Source organism: Eucyclogobius newberryi, unplaced genomic scaffold (assembly GCF_026437365.1).
Source record: "Eucyclogobius newberryi isolate DKJ021-1_F unplaced genomic scaffold, fEucNew1.0.hap1 SCAF_14, whole genome shotgun sequence".
NCBI lineage: Eukaryota > Metazoa > Chordata > Actinopteri > Gobiiformes > Gobiidae > Eucyclogobius > Eucyclogobius newberryi.
Genome location: NW_027315768.1, coordinates 21710112 through 21727650, shown reverse-complemented (window position 1 = coordinate 21727650; position 17539 = coordinate 21710112). Strand labels below are relative to the sequence as shown.

General features: G+C 37.7%; 1 protein-coding gene across 1 annotated transcript in view; it reads left to right on the top strand.

Moving 5' to 3' along the window:
* The window catches only part of plcl1 (phospholipase C like 1), an 83379-nt gene extending 66050 nt beyond the window's left edge, over positions 1–17329 (top strand). Inside the window, exons 8-12 of the mRNA XM_072444951.1 lie at positions 5726–6088; positions 9805–10008; positions 11200–11275; positions 11881–11990; positions 12825–17329. Of these exons, the coding sequence (XP_072301052.1) occupies positions 5726–6088; positions 9805–10008; positions 11200–11275; positions 11881–11990; positions 12825–13016 (945 nt within the window). The 3' untranslated portion in view covers positions 13017–17329. The remainder of the gene's footprint in view (positions 1–5725; positions 6089–9804; positions 10009–11199; positions 11276–11880; positions 11991–12824) is intronic.
* Positions 17330–17539: the final 210 nt, after the last annotated feature.

Genomic DNA, 17539 nt, shown 5'->3' with positions numbered 1-17539 from the left:
TCTGTGGGTGTACAGTTTTTCTATAATATTTACAACTGTAATTACTAGTTTTCTATTTAAAATATTTTTCTTTGTAAAACAAACCAAAAACTGACCCAGTATTATGACCTCAGACTGCTCTGCTCTTTGCTGTGTAGCTGAAAAGGCGTCATCCTTTTTTTTTACCCTTCCATTTCAAAGGCCCTCTTCTCATTATATTCAGTAGACCACTGCTGTTGCTGACTTCGCTGTCCTCTCTGAATCAGTGCACTGTACAGGACATACAGATGAGCCTTGACCGCTGTGACATGGGTTTCATTTGTGCACATGTAACTTGTCATGCATCTTGAAGAAAACAGCCTTCAATAATACCTTGTTATTGAAAGAACATTTGGCAGTAAATTGCGTGGACAGCAGGCGGCGAGTGATTACTAACTCAAGTCACTGCTAAATGTAATAAGCAATTCACGCATTTTGTTTTTGAAAGCTTTAAAAGATAATTGCAATTCTGTGTCCCTCTAATGGCTGTATTCATCTTGATCACAGTGGTGGTGTTGTATGAGGATATATGGAGGCATGGGAAGGAGCTCATCTGTCACAGGTTTGACTGACAGAGCCACTGGTGAGTGCATAGGAGCAGTGTGCTATAGAGGATGATGGATCACCTGTGTCTGACCCACAGGACAAGTCTGTGGCAAAGTAGATTTACTTAAACATTCATTTGTGGTACTATATATGTGTGGATGTAGAGTTTAAAGCAAAAAAAGTGGATTGTGTGGTGACAATAACATGGGATATGACATTAGTCGGGTCACAATACATTTGAATGTTGTGAACACAACAGAGTAGCCAATGGCTGATAAGCTCTGCAAATATTTTTGAGTGGATATGTAGGACCTATTTTGATGAATTTTCCCAAATTATTTTATATTAAATTACTACAAACACAATTGCTGTTTATACAATACAATGTTCAACATAAGAATATAATAATCATAGTAAATCATATTTCTAGACATCCACAAACCTATAAGGGAGACATTTTGTGCAATACCCTTTTTGCAATTAAGTGTTGAAATAAAGACTTCTTTCTTTTCTTCGTATATTTTGAGTAATCATGTGGTCGGCCTGGTATGGCTGCTATATCTATACATCACCAATGCAAACTCTTCTATTTATCCAGGCTTGAAGGTGACAGAAAGAATGCATTGGCTAAGGGCACTGTATTTTTAAGTAACTTATTTATTTTTCCAATTTAGCTCTTTGAAATAAGACAATATAACATTGCAGCAGTGCCAATCATCTTTTTATTTAATTGGTAGCTCTCAGTTTAATGGTTACAAAACATTTGCTTATAACTATTTAAAAAAGTTTGTATTTCTATTACAAAGTTTCTCTACTAAGGTTATGTGCAGTTATCCACAAACCACTCCAATATTTAGTTTACTGTTATTTCCATGCAAGAGACGAGGAAAAGGAAATGCTTTGTTTTTTGTCTAAATAAATGCATATTGATTTGGATACACACAAAGATAGGTATGCAAAAAAGCATATTTCTAATAAATTGGGCTCACTCAAAATCATTCAATACAATAATAAAACGTGCGTCTAATTGCCCTGAGTTTTACACAGCCCATGCTAGAGGGAATTATTGACATATTTTCAAGTCCAATGTCTTGACAAGCATGTTCTTGCTTGTCTGTCTTTCCAAACACATTTAATAGAAATTGTGCCCAGTGTGGATCAGCAGCAAAATAAAACTGAATCACTGGATACAATGTGTTCTATTAGAAAAGTCTATTCTTTTGTCAATATTTTAATACATTTTATAAGTAAGTGTCACTCAATAACACAGTTATGATTGTAACAATGCACAATCTGACAGGAAATGTAAATGGGGAAATTGTAATAGTATGCTGCCTACTATATAGATTTTTGTGAAATAATTGTATTAGATTCATGTAACACTGGCAGTAAACACAGTTTATTTATTTTATGTATGTATTTATTTGACAGGGACAATGCAATCATTCATAGTTACAATACAAAGCTTGTAGCTGATGTGATGCATACAACGTTTATAGCCAGTGCTAGTTTTCACCTCCCGTCTCTGGTTGGGTTTTCTAAATCCCCCCACAGATATAAAAGGCATTAATACAGGCATTAGAGAGACTGTGGTGATTTTTGACACCATAACCTTTATTTCATTGCCTTTATGGAAATGATTTGCCTTGAACATGATTTAATTAACTGTTCAAAGCATTTCTGCACGTAGCTGAAAAAGAAGGAACTTCATAGTGAACATTTGTTATCACGCTGTGGGAGCTGTCTGCTTGGATAGCCATGCATGACACTTCTCAGAATCACTGCATCGCTGACAAGTCTGCAGATACTATTATAGTATATACTATAGATATTACTCTAGTATTGTCTGCAATCTACAGGTCTAAAGTCCAGGGCCTAAAGGCCATCAGGTTTGTTTCTTTCTTTCTAACATCACTTGTTAAAGCATCAAACAAGAACAGCATTATGTATTTTCATATTATATTCCTATTATTTCTATAGAGCAAGAAACAAGAGGCAGGAAAGGTTCTTATACAATGATCAGGGCTACACTGTATGTCAGACTGACATTGTTTTGACATGTTCTGATGTGGGATTTTTATCAAATATACTGGTGGATAGAGTTTATTACTGCCTGAAGAAAAATATATGAGGAATATGATCCATTGTTGTTTTTCTGAAGAAAAAAAAAATGGTTCAACAGAAAATTCAGGAATCATTTAGCAATTTATTTATGATTTACTATCCACGTGCCATTGTCGTCAACACAACCCAGCAGAAAAGACAATCAGTGAAAGATACAAAACTGTCTCCACTTGAGCTGAGTGGTATGACGATCATATCGCGTAGAATGGTATTGAAAAATCTTATCAACCTTTGTTCCTGGTACATCTGGATTCACGCATGCTTTTGGATGTACTGTTTGGATCTGGCTGTTTTCATGTTCCTGAAGGAGAGTCGCTTGGACAGGACTGATGCAAGTGAACTAACTTCATAAACTGTCCAAATGCACCGAAAATGTAATGTTTTCCTTCACTCAAACACTTTCCATCTCCACGTGCGGAGACAGATGCTGCGTGTCAGTTATCTCCATTTCTCTGTTTTAATGCAGACCTGCAGAGTCCAGCCTCAGGTCCGCGCTGTGTTCGCTTTAATGCAGGCGCATGTATTCACTGTGATTGGATGGTTGAAAACTCAAAAGCTTTCTCTCAAACAAATTGCAAGATACATTTCCGTTTCTGTTTAAATATTTGTGTTGTTTTTCCCTTTGGTGTAGTTTTTAATCTGCATCACTATAATAGTTACAGATGAAAATTATAGAAATGGTTGTTGACATGCAATTTCTTTGGCTTTTGACTGAAGCAAGGCTGAGCTTATAAGTGTGTTTTTGTGTGTTTACTTTCAATTTGTGCTTTAAAACTTCAGTATAGTTCTGCATGGTTTGTGTGGCCATGGCAGAGCCGCTGTGCCTTCCACAAAAGAGGAATAACGTTAGGCATAATGTTTCACGATAAAACTTCTAGCGCTTTATAACGTCACTAAATCACACATTTACTCTGTGTCCTGTTGTATAAAATGGTAAATAAAGCGGAGAGAGGCAGCATTTGGCAGGAGCCGGCAGGGTCGTCCCATGGGGGAGGGAGAGAGGCTTGTTGGTAAATTCATTTTATAATTTGCATTTAAATCAACATATTTTGCATTGTACCTTTTACAATGAATGTTGTTTTTGCATTGTTGAAAATACCTGTGAATAATTGGTATGAGTTGTTGCAACCCTGGACTAAGCTTATCTTGTGTGTTTCTTATTGTAAGTAGTGTCCTTCCTCCAATATAGCTGCTGTTTGCAAAGAAATCTTTCCAAAATTTGAGTGCTGTGCAGAATCAAAAACATTTCATTTCTTCTCATTTGGATTTTGCCGCTATAGTGTTCCACTTGCCCTCGGTTATTCAGAGCAGATGTGTGGAACATATTCAGACTCTTGCAAACTGAAAACTCTCAATATGCGTGAGAAAAGATCCGCGCCACGCTGCTTTAGCTGATTTCCTGGCAGCTTTAGGAGTTCATATGGTCGTGGAAGCGTTCAACATAAACACTCACAGTCCAGCTTGAGGAGGGAAATTACTCCACATTCTATTTTCAGCTAAAACTAAAATAATGAAATTCCCATTAGATTACATAAGTGAATGAAGTGTGTGACCTTTATGTAGGAACCCCTTATGTTACAACAACATTTAGATTATTTGAGTAGCATTCGTGACGCTTACACAGTGCACACCAGCTCTGTGCATGTTTGTTCTCAATTTGGGAGGAAATGGTCAATTTAGCTGCAGATTTATTTTAGTTACTTCATCAAAAGGAATACAATATCGCAAAATATTGAAAGCCAGTACAGCATTGTGTTGTTATTATTGAGTTCTTAGATTTAAAAAGCCTGAGCTTGTCACAGCAATTGATCTATCGTGCTGTGTGCAGTGATTTGCATATTGATTTGGCCTAAGCTTTTATTGTTGGATAATCTGGGTAAAGTTGTTTCCATGTCCTTCGACTGAATGGAATTACACTTGTGATTCCAGGTGACTGAGGTCAAAAATGTATAATAATAACAAAATCTATTATGCATGACCACATGAATTATTTTCCACAGTGTCCTAATTTATTTACATGCGACTGTAATCATTGTGATTTTGCGCAGCACACAAAGAACATTTGTCTACCCACTCACGGTGTGTTTTGCATGAGCAACTGTTCATCTCAATATTAATAGAGTGTGAGCTAAAATGAAATCTTATTGTTATCTTCCATTTCATCATCCGATAGCCCCATGAGTGACACTGCATAAGATTGTGTGTTATTACCTGAATATTGTGACTAATTGATCAAGCGTAAACATTTAATCAAGTGCATCTTTTCCCTTAATAAGAGCTAACATGGTTATTTCAAATGAAGAGCATATGAATAATGCAGGAAGACGCGTGGTTGGAGTAACAAAAACAATGACAAAAACATTAAACTTTTAAAATCCCAGATAATGAGACCAAATGAGCCCCTGTGTTGTGCCTGGTGTGTTGGGCACAGTAAATATGCATGTGATTTTCTACTGAATTGGCAGTTGGAAAGTAGGTTGTTTTTAGCAGCATCACATGAATTACTCAGAAAAAGTGTTGATCTGTAGATTTTTGAACTGTTGTAAAGCCAAGGACCTGCTGTTTCTGGTTGCTCTAAAAATATAATATATGTTGACAGTATCTTTGAGGTTTTTGAGTATCTAGTTATTTGTGTGACAATTATGGAGGCAATAATCTTATTTTTGAAGTTACGTATATTTATATTACACATTTGCTTGAAAAAAACAAACAAATATTGCTTAAAGTGGGTTATGGCATCAGCTCTGCTTGAGATATGGACCGGATCCACATAAAATGCATATGGAAAAAATGCTGAACAAATTGATGAATCATGTCTGTTCTGCTAGTGACTGTCAGGCTCTTTGATTTGATGTTGAAACAGATTACCTAATCAAATTTCTCTAAAGCGTAAGTATAAACCTTGTTCTTCCTGTAAACACATGGTTTTTTGTGCTTGAATGCGGCCGTGAGCACCACTTTCTCTTTTCCTCATATGAATGTTAGAGCCTTGGCTATGATAAGAAATAAATGATCTTTTCTTCTCTCTTGTGTCCAGGTGAACATGCCAGAGCTTGCCTTGCTGCGCTTTGTTGTGTTAGACGACGACTATATTGGAGATGATTTTATTGGCCAGTATACGATGGCCTTCGAGTGCCTTCAGCCCGGATACCGTAACGTGCCCCTGCTGGGTTTGGCGGGTGAACCCTTACCACACGCCAGTCTGTTCGTTCATGTGGCCGTGACCAACAGGCGGGGCGGGGGCAAGGCTCAGCGCAGGGGCCTGTCTGTGAGGAGGGTGGCCCGAAGAGGGAGAGAGTACGTCACCCTGAGGCACACGGGCATCAAGGTGCTAGATGAGGCCTTTAAACCAGCCGGCAGTCTGATGAAGGAGGCAGCGGACCTACGCGAGGAGGCACAGGTAAAGACATCATTACCCGTGTTGCTATTAAAGGTGGAATTATGATGTTTTCAGGGATGATCGTTTTGCATTTTGTTCATTGTTACATTGTTCATCATATTGATCTAAAATGGCTTTGTAATAAAATCAGGTCCAGTGACTTCCTGTTCAAAACTGCGGAACGGAAGTCTTAATTTTTCAGAAGTGTAAGTACAGGGGATGTGGGTGTGGATAGGGGGTAGGTGAAGACAGGAATTTCCTGAGAATAAAAGGACTTGCATATTAACAAATAAAATGTAGAAGGCAGTCAAAAAAAGCATCCGAGGCACTCTGTAGCTAATGGTCACATGATCAATTTGCATGCCAAATGAGCTAATCTTTCAATTTAAATAAAATTGAAAATACTACACAATACTAGAAAATAAAATAAATAAAGAAGAAATACATGAATGACATAAATACAAAGTGTAGAAACACTGATTTGAACGGTTCAACAGTGACAAAGATCGAGGGCGTTAACATCATCATCAAGGACCCAAGTAGGAACAGTAGCAGATCCAGGTATAAGAGGTTAGATTCTTATGTTTGGAATTCATTCATTTGCCTCTTTCTGCTGATCCCTAGAAGCGTTCACCATTTTATTCCCAATCAAAATACAACTTTGAGAAAACTAAAGATTAGGAAACGGCGTTGTGACATATTTAAAAGCTCATTAAAGGGAATTTAGCGAAAAACATTAACAGATTTTAATGATTCAATTCCATTGTATAAAATTATTTTTACTGTGGAAGGTTTAGATAGAAGCACAACAAACTCATATTAACAATCCACATAGTTTCCATCCCAAATAACAATGTGGTATTAAAGTGGATTAATGGACTTTTTAAGAGGTCAGAGATTTGACCATGCTCTGTTAATCGTTGAATAATCTGAGATAGAACAAAAATAACATGTGCCTTTTTTCAACAAAATGTATTCTTATATAATCTACCTCATAATCCACATGTTTTATGATTGTGGTTTAACAAAACAAAACAAGGATGTCATTCTTGAAACGACAATGACCAGACGATATACATTGAAAAATCAAATACAGATTGTTTCTTGTTGGGACTCTTGGGAGGCTTATTTAAATTGGATTGATGTATGATAAAGAATGATAAAAGGAATCTTGCCTGGTGCTTATTCCACTTGTAGCTTTATTTTGATGGCTTGACAAAATGGGTCAGAGCAGCTCTAAAACAGCAGCTCTTGTGCAGAGCTCTTAGACTGAAGTGGTCTGTACACATTTATCAAAAGTGTTCTGAACTGCTGCACAAATTGCTGACAAACTTAATGATGGCTTTTATATATAATATATAAGATATTGTATCCAGGGCAAGTAAGTGTCCCACGCACGTCACAATTTTGAAGCGCAATATTGGTACATCAAACTCTCATAATATACGATAATACTGATAATACAAGAAGCCTAAAGCTGCCGAAGCATTGTACAGTATATTTTAAAAACACGAGCTGCAACAAATACAAAGTGAAATAAAAAACACTTATTTGTATATTAGTTATTTGTTAGTATCTAGAATTTGTCATAGAAGTTACTTTGACTCTCTAAAGCTCAGATCTTGTACAAACCATTTCACTCTCGAGCAAAGAAAATGTGCACACAATCAATATTGAGTCCCAAAAAATATTGTTCCAGCTATTATTTATTGAATAATACTATACTTGTCTAATTATAATATTAGGATTTAAATATCACAGCAGACGTCGAAGTAACTGGGCAGTTTAATTTGTCTTCATTTCTAAAGATGCTGTTTACTTCTCTGAATACGTAGTTGTTTTTGTGCAAGATCCTGATAAAATTGAGAGTTTTTAGCAAATTAATTGATGCCCATTGATTTATTTAATCGAAGAAGAATTTCTTTAGTCAGTTACAGCCCTAATAAACGAGATAAGACGAGATGAAGAAAAGTGGAGACGTATTATGAAGTATGTAAATGCCCTCTCTGCGTAGAAATAGCATGTATTATATTCTACTTTCAAAATGTATGTGTATATTACATATCTTTTTGTTCTGTTTCTCTTTTGTTCTGTTTGGTAAACTTGACCCTGGCCTCATCAAATTTCAGTAGGTTATGAAATTAATACAAATTCCAATAATCAAATTTATATCAAATTGAGCAGCAAATTGTCAATGATCATCTTTCTCATGGAGAGTCTGCAGCCAATCCACTGCCAGTAACAGCATGTCGTTTAGAGTAGAGTTTAGACTTTATTAAATGTCATGTTTATGTTATGAAAATATTAAAATAACTTTAAAGCCATATTTATTTGATGAACTGTGGTTACACTTGACTAATGCAGCAGAAGAGATCATGTCTGTGGATTGATGGCACATGTTGCCGTGGTTAGTTGACAGTTATGAGGTCAGAAATGGCTGCTTGCATCTCACAGTCCTGAGTGAATATGGAAGTGGCTGTTGAGAAAGGTTTTAAAGGTGCATTTATGGACCAGGTTTAGACACATGTAGACACAGACTGGCGTAGGAGATTGAATTTGCATTTGGTACAGTATTTATGGGTGATTTAATACCAGGTCCCAGCTGTTTACTGTATCTGTTCTTTGTATCTGGATTATTTGTAGTACTGCTTCTTATTACATACATGTATACGACCAATCTTAGCTCCATAATGTCACTGATATAAGATTGTTGGTTGGTGGTTTGTGACTAAGGAACAACCAGATAAAATAAACTTATTTACATTTAGATATATTTTGTGGTCTTTATATTGAACAAAAAAAAAATTGTCACGAGTATTATTTTTTGTTTTTTACCATTATATTGTGACCTGAATAATCACAATTATCCATTAACCTAATAATCGTGACATCCCTATTTGTGAATTTACGTTATATACATACTATTATAAGTACCTATTTTATATGTCTGCTAATGGCATCAAATGTTCAGTTGTGATTGTAATGCCGTTTTCAAACCAATAGGGAAGTTAATTCGGGTAAACAACAATATTATCCAAAAAGCATTGTCTAACTAGAGGTGTATTTTATAAGCCCTGTGGTCCAAACTAGGCATATCAGTGCAGATTCATTAAAAAATACAAATCTCTCATTCACAAACAGTGCATAATCAGCTCCCATGTGTTGTGCCCCTCCCTTCATCCCTGTGGTCCAGCTGTGGGCTCATCTGCCACAGTCTGTTATGATTCATCGGGCCCATTGCTTAAAGCCTTTTACACACACATTTTAAACACAGTAGTTTCCACAGGTGGAGCTCCATTATGGCTGGTCCAGATGTCCCGGGTGGTACACAGCAGCATTCAGCAAGAACAAACTGGAACTGCTCACGGCTTATGTCTGAATAATACAAAACCTAATTTCCCACCATTTATTCTGCAAAAGAGCATGAGTGCTTTGCTATGCCCCTGTCTGACCCTGCCCTGCATTTCGAAACACCTGCTTCAGAGGAAAAACAGTGTTCCAATTTTCTCTCAGATTTAAGCTATATTGTCTCTCTTCTCTTGTCAAAGGCGCTTAAGCTAAGTCTGATTTCACTGGATTAAAAGCGGCACTGACTGCCATATTGATTTAAATCAACAGAGAGACAGCAGCTGAGAGGTCTATGCGTGTCACCATTTTGACTGCCCTCTGCTCAGCGCTTATCCACAACTGTACATCTGATCCACCACTATTTATTTCTCTCTCTGTCACATTTCCAGAGCACCACTGCCAGTTTTAAAGAGCAGTGTGGGCTCCCCACAGTGGCCAAACTGAAGCAGTGCATCCAGAGTCTGGCCACACGCCTGCAGACCTCCGAGGGCCCCATGGGGGCATGTATGGTGCTGAGGGAAGGGTACCCCTGTCTAGAGGCCCAGGTCAGCCTCACAGAGCCCATCAAGAAGTTGCTCACTGCCTATGACACGGTCAGTAATCTAGAAGCGGTTGTACAGTGCTACACATAATGTGAATAAACTTTTATCACTAACACGTCAGAGATTTGTCGTAAAATTATTTAGTTCAGTACAAACACAGTAACATATTCCATACATGTATTTCCAGCATAAATTAGTGCATGAAGCGTCAAATGTTAATGTGGCTTAGTGGCTCATGTTGACTGTTACACGTTGTTCCTGCACCTACACCATATTCAGACATAAGTATTCACTCTACTGTGACATGCATGAAACGACTCCCACTCTCCCACACAGACAACAGTCCCACTCCATCTGCGCCTCCATTAGACCAGGCTGATCGCTCCCTGCTACAGCACATACATATCAAACTGTGTGGAGTTTGACCCCACAGATCTTAGGCTGTGTCAGTGTTGAGACTTCAGCCGCACAGTGTGATTCCTCTGAACACACAGAGCTTAGTCATCGTACAATCAGTCAGTAATGTCTCACTGTATCTTTCATCTGAAGTTATGTCATCTAACCCGGTGTGGTGTGTAAATGTGCACTCATTTAATGCTGAGAAAACTAGCATTTTATTACATTGTACTTTGTATTAATATTTTCATGTCCATTGCCTCTGAGTCATTAGGTGAGACCGGTTGTTGTCACGCTTTTTTCATTCTGAAACCGAACACACCTATATGAAATGTCAGCATCTCAGCTATTTTTAGTCTTATATTCCATCTTTCTATATTGTATACACCCAAGAGGGATGTACAAAGATATCAAATAATTGCTTTCCACTGAAAATGTTCATAGATGGTGATGACTGTACAATGTGATGAGCGTCCAAAGTTCTGCCTCTGTTTCAGGGCTGAGCCATGACAAATGCTTTTCTAGAGATTATCTCCGGCAAACAACAAATCTAATTACAATAGTTAATTTTGAGGACAGATGTGCAAACCCTAAAAACACACAAATGCAGTGTGACAACATGCCGGTCTCCCCTGTGACCTCACTACTAGTTTACATTATGGATACTGATTTTATTCATTTTTAGTTAGTCATAGCGATTTGCAGCACCAAATTATATCTACTTATTTTTCACATAAAGAATTTAACATTTGATATTATACATGTACATCATAAAATAAATACCGTGTCTATTGTGTATCATTAAAAAAAAAAATGACCAATGCAAGTTTATTGTTTAAATTGCAGATGATCACGGCCCAGAAGCAGCTGATTGAGAGCGCGGACAGTCTCCAGGACAAGGTCGCTCATGTGCAGAAAGAAGGTGAGCCACACTGACCATCTGATCCCGGCTTCAATGTCACAACAGCTCTGTCAGCAGCATAAGTCGTAAGTGGAGGACTGGCATTTCGGTCTAAACGGGAAATGGATGCTTTTTATAAGAAGAGAAAAAGCACTGGGATGATTTTGGTGTTATTGGGTGACTATTTATGGTATGTCTGGAGTGGTCACTCAGGGTCCACACAAACAGCTCATTGTATGTGTTTAGTCCCCTGTAGAGCTTAGAACACCTGACCTTTAAGAGCCAAGGGAAATGTCAGGAGTCTGGTCTCTTCTACCGTATTTGATTCAACTTAGAAGCACAAATAGTGAAGGCACATACGGGGATGCTCACGCTACCTATGAGCAGCTCACCTAAACTAACTTGCTCGAAATCTTTTACTTCAACAGCTGTTGGGCTGTTCAATTCTTGTGACCCTTGAGGTTCCATATATTGTGTGCTGTTTTTAACTGTCTGATGTTGCTCAAATTAATTGCTCCTGGAGGATGAATAAAGTAATCTCAATTTGAATCCGAAGGGCACATCCATCAACGCTCACTTGTTATTTGGTCATATGGATCAAATATACAATTCATTTATATTTACAGGGATGGACTTCCATGAGGAGCTTTCTCGTCTCGGGGAGAAAGAGGGACTTAAAGGACGCAAGCTCAACAAAGCTGTGGAGAGCTTCACCTGGAACATCACAGTGCTCAAGGTAACAATAGGCATAGAATAAAGCTTTGAAAAACTTAAAAAAAGCTTTCATTCTAAAATATTTGACCTTATTAAGGTGTAAAAGACTAGACCATGTATTTTTGTACAATGAGTACAATATACAGTCTCACATGATCATATAACCCAGTTATTAGATCTGATTTTGGTATGTGTTTAACTGGATCGTATTTATCTTGTGCTTACATTCTTTGGATTTTGGTGAAACTGTTGTATTTGAGTTAAATTAATTTTAAAATGATCTTTAACATTTTATTTTTCATTTTTTGTCACATTTGTTTGCCAGGTTTTTTGTGAGTTTTGTGATTGTGTGACATAGCTAGTGGGCTAGTGTTAAACAATAAGTCAATAAAACGTGAGCAGAACAACATTGACAGGAAAAGGCAAATGCATAACTGTCCCAGAGCGTCCCACCAGCCTTAGACACCGCTTCTCAACAAGGAAAAACTCCCAAAATCCCAATGTGGGAAAAGTGAAACCTGGAGGAGAACCACAGGGAAGGAGAGATCCCTCCCATGGGCACAATATCTTTAGAGCCCTGTTCACTCAGTAATAGCCATACAAACATTATTATACATACATACATGTTAAATTGTTCTAGCTTTGTAAGATATGGAGATGTTCAAAAGGGAAAAACCACGGGACACAAAGGAATACAACAATGTGCAACAACAAAAAGTGGGATAAATGGAGAGTGGGTTCCCTCAATAAGCACGGCACACTGTAGAGTACTATTTGAGTGCCAAATGTCAATGTAGAGTGTATTTCCTTGAGTGGGTAATAGCTGTATATTATATCCTTGATCTGTTTTGCCCAGGGTCAGTGTGATCTGCTGCGTGGGGCAAAGATGGACTCTCTAGATGCCCTGAGGCAGCTGGCTCTGGCCTGCGAAGCCTGTGGACTCACCTCGGCTTCGTCACACTCGGCCTTCTCCACTGCGGAGCTCCACTACCCTTCACACCCACAGTCGGGGCGCAGGCGCAGCAGCTACGGCAACGGGCGCATCTGACACCCCTCCCGCAAAAGAGGGTTTGTTATTATGGGAGACAATAGAGAAGAGATAAAGATTGTGCAGCGAGAAGATCCCTTAATCTGTAATAAAAGTCTAGACCGAACAAGTCCAGAAAGCCTTAAGGTGTGGGGAAGACTGTCGAGTTGCTACTTATGAATGTACTTAAGAAAAATGGCAGATTTGAAGGACACTCGGATGTCTTTTGACGGCTCCAAAGAAACATGTGTCTTGACATTTTAACAGATAGCGAGTCCCTTTTTAAGTTGTACATGGGGGGCTTGACCAGGGGGTCTCACCATCCCGTACCTCTGTGTGTGAACAGAACTGCAAATGTCCAAAAGCAAAGAAAGGTTCTCACGTTTGATGCAAGTCTAATATCATAAAATAACAAAAGGAAAGATTTTATACAGTTTAAATCGTTTGAAATGGAAGCAGGTGGAATTGCCCAAGACTAGACATCACATGACACAATGCAGACAAACCTCTAATGGGCAGATGTCGTGGCGATGGCAGTTTGCAAAATACATGTCAAAGCTGTGTGTGTGTGAAAATATTCAGAATATTTCATAAAATGTGGGGATTTTTTTGTTTTTTTGCGAGTCAGCAGTGCAGGTTCTTGTGCCCAGATCTGGAGGTATAACTGGAAATCATTTGGCCGTTTGATTCCCACCCTCTTACAGTTTTGTGTCCTTGAGCAAGACATCTCACCCACTGACTTTATCTGTTACTGTGGCCGTATAGTCTTCTGCTGTGGGACAGGAGAAGACTATACAACACTGTGACTGAAAAGTGAATCTCTAATTGAACGGCAATGTCGCGTAAGCTCTCTCAAAATAATCGTAAAACCCCCAGAAATAAGCTTTTGTCCTCACGTTACTGACTGACTTCTGAAAATGTCACATCAACCTCAGCATCTCTAAAATGTTGTGCACAGTGCTACTTCATAGTTTCCATTGTTGAGTCAATTAAGCCAGTGGTAGGACACGTAACCACGCACAGGACCTTAACCTGGAGACGCGTGAGGAGCAGCCGAAACATGAGCACTGCAAACCAGATAATAACTCGAGGAGTACTAATGGATACTGCGGTACTACACTATTTGTTGTAGTACATGGCATGTATCGAATAACCTGCTTACCATTCCTTCACAAGTGGGTCAAAGGATGCAAGCAGCCCATACACTGAGACTGTTTGTGTCCAGCTATGAAACTTTGATGAAGTACACTGTATTGATGTAGCAATAATAGTGTTGAGAAAGTTAATGAGGCAACAAGTTACAGTAAATAATAAATAATTTTATGGTTGTGTGTGTAAAAATGTCTGAAAAATGATGTCCAGGTGGTGCTACTGACCACAGCGTGTTGTTGAGCTTTGCTAGTCAGCGCCCGTTGCTCTATTTGTTGTTTTTCTAGGCCTTTTGAGTGTAAATGTGTGTTTTGTTCAATGGCTGCAAGGAATACACATGCTTTTGTACCATTGCAATGCTGCTTTAGTCAGACCAAACCGGGCAAAACTAAGCTAACATGATAAAACAAATACCTCCTTAAATATTATGTCTTTGAACAAGGTGTTTAGCTCATGAGTTTGTGTTTTTAACCAAACAAATTGATTCACGTTTGGGCACTCGATGATTTTATGAACTATAGGCTAGTCAGTGAAATATTTAACAATTAAAATTTTCTTCACATTGTATTTGATGGCAGCAATATCCATTTTAACAAGTGTGTGGACAGAAGCATCAAAACGCTTTAAATAAGAGAGAAACTAAAACAGCTAAATAAATGAGCGTCATGACCTTTTGCTGCCATCAAATAATAAGTTGGCTATTATTTGTAAAGAAATTATTTTTATGTGATTTGCATTGCATTTTTATGTTTTCTATTACATTTTAATGGGTGATATTTCACTCAGAATAGAGTTTGAACAAAAGATGATCTATTTTCATTTTTAAATCTGCTGAAGCCATCACATAAAATTAAACCGTTGATTTTATTAAAAAGACAGTTTGAATGTTTCTGAGCCCATTAAAATATGTAGGAAACATCATAGAAATACAACTGCGGTCAATTTACTGTCCACTTAAAGCATGGGTGTCTGTCCTATGTCCTGCTGAATTGGCTCACTTCATATTCCTTCATATGTTGAACCTACTGTCATGCCCTAAATCAGGGGTTCTCAGCCTTTTTCAGTCGCAACCCCCAAAATAACAACCGTTTGCTACCCCCAATGTGATAAGATACCTAATCTCTGATATTGATATTATTTTAAGGATATAGACCAACAAATGTGAATTACATTTACATTTTGAGTCAAGCCTTGTTTAAGTTTTTTTAATCAAGTTTTCAGTTTTCCTCTGATCAACTGAATCCTTCCTGAAATCATCACCAACATTAGGATGTGACACAGACATAACATTGAAGTTCCAAGCCTTATCGAAAGGTGTTGTGGTTCAGTAGACATTTTTCCTCCGCTTTGTGCACTTTTTAATATAGTGACTTAAAGCTTATTACCGGTAGTTTTAATTAGAAATCCGCTCCTGGGTGGTATTTTCAATTTTAAATTTGCAATTCAGTTTACCCTGGTCCATATTTCACACGGATCTACATTCCTTTAACCTAAATATACACTTCTTATTTTGAGGATTTTATGAGAGCTGCTGGATTTGACCTAAACATCTTACAATGTCAAACATGTTTTACTTGCATTTTGACAAACTATAACCCTTTGAAACTGTGTGATATGAAAGTAGACGTTTGTTCCGGTTGAATGTTGATTGGCTGAGTGCACCTGCGGGCCTTATAATTGTTGGTGAGCAATAGATAGACTGGCAACACCTGCAGCTTTGGTCTGTTAATAACAGGGGCTTGGCGGTCTTTGCTGTTGTCTGTCATGATACCATGGTGCCCTATTTCCTGCTCCACTGATTCAAACCAGTCCCACCTCCTATCTCTATTGCCAAACATTTCTATTTCTCCTTATATCGGGTTAGGGTATCCTCATGCAGAAGTTTAAAACAGAAACACTCCGCTCTCGCCAAGAGGAATGGCACACTTTGGACGGATCTTGTTAACTCTCTGGTGGGAGACTGTCCATCAATGTTGCATTAGCTTCTGTAAAACTAACCCCAGTATTGGCTTTCCACGGTTCCGGTTTGTAAGTCCGGGACAACTAGGTCAAAGAGCAAAAGGCTTGGAGAAGTGCTGTCAATGTGTTTTTAAGTCCGATTTAGGGGTCCAATTTCATTAATAATCTTTAATACAGAATTATACAATATGTAGCTTCGGTCCTGAGTGGGGGATTTTAATCGAAACCTTTTGATTTTGGTGCAGAGTTAAGACTAAGAAGAAGTAATTTGACAATTATTTGTGTTACATGCCAATGATTAAAAGTATGTATTTATTATTTTTGTTTAAGAAATTAATATTGAAAGCAATGTTTATGTGTTAATAAGACAAACACAAATCGAATTGAAACCCAAGATTGGTCCATATGAAGAAAAAATCATGTTTTGTCTCTGCATGTCTCCTGAGTCACAAAACTGTCACAGATACATTTACATTGACACTTACCTGCAGAAACCCCAGGCTTATGTCAGTCACAGTTGGCCTTGATGATTAAATGGATTAACATGAATGTTCTTATCTGTTTAGTACCCCACTGAGTTAAAGATGCACAGTGATATTGAATCCATCTTTTGGCTGCATTTCAGCAGTCAAAATATGGATTCTTTAACTATATTCTAATATGGATTATTTAACTATATTTTAATATGGATTCTTTAACTATATTTTACAGCCATCCACTCTTCAGTATTCAGAATTACTTTCTAACAGCAGTTTACTCTGGCTTCTTGCTGCATTGGTACTAGGAACTAAGAATTTCAACTTGTCCCACTTGTCTTAAGCTCGAGGTCAACCCGTCTGTGCTCTGCGTGCGTGATACTACCTAATATCTTCAGGAAATGTGGTACTTTCAAATCCTGCCGTTTGTTTCCTTGTACCTGTCATAGTGCTGTGAACACAGATCACTTATGTAAAAGGTATTTGGGTTTTGCTATATTAACTGTGGCATCAAGAGTGTCCTTAAATCAGTGTTGTTCTTATGGTCATTGTATGTTTTTGTAAAATATAAAAAAGACCAAAAGATAGAAAAAATATTTATTTAAGTGTGTTTTAAAAAGCATATATGTTATAAATTAAATAGACATTGCTTTTATTTTGAAAAGCTATTGTGTTTTTCTATCTACAACAAATAATCAAATAACAAGAATATGTTTCCCAGACTAAATAAAAAGATTTTTTTCCTCACCAGTTCCTGCTTTGGAGTTATTATTATATAGTAGGCAAAATATGTCATGTATACGTCAGTTTGTTTGTTTGGTTGGTTAGTTGGTTTGTTTGTTGAAGTAAAAATTGGGGGAAATTACAGACATCTTTTTATCCTAAACCAGTGAATTGCTGCTTTTTTTAAAAAAACGACTGTAATTAGATCAATCCTCCAAACAGACATGACCTGCTTTC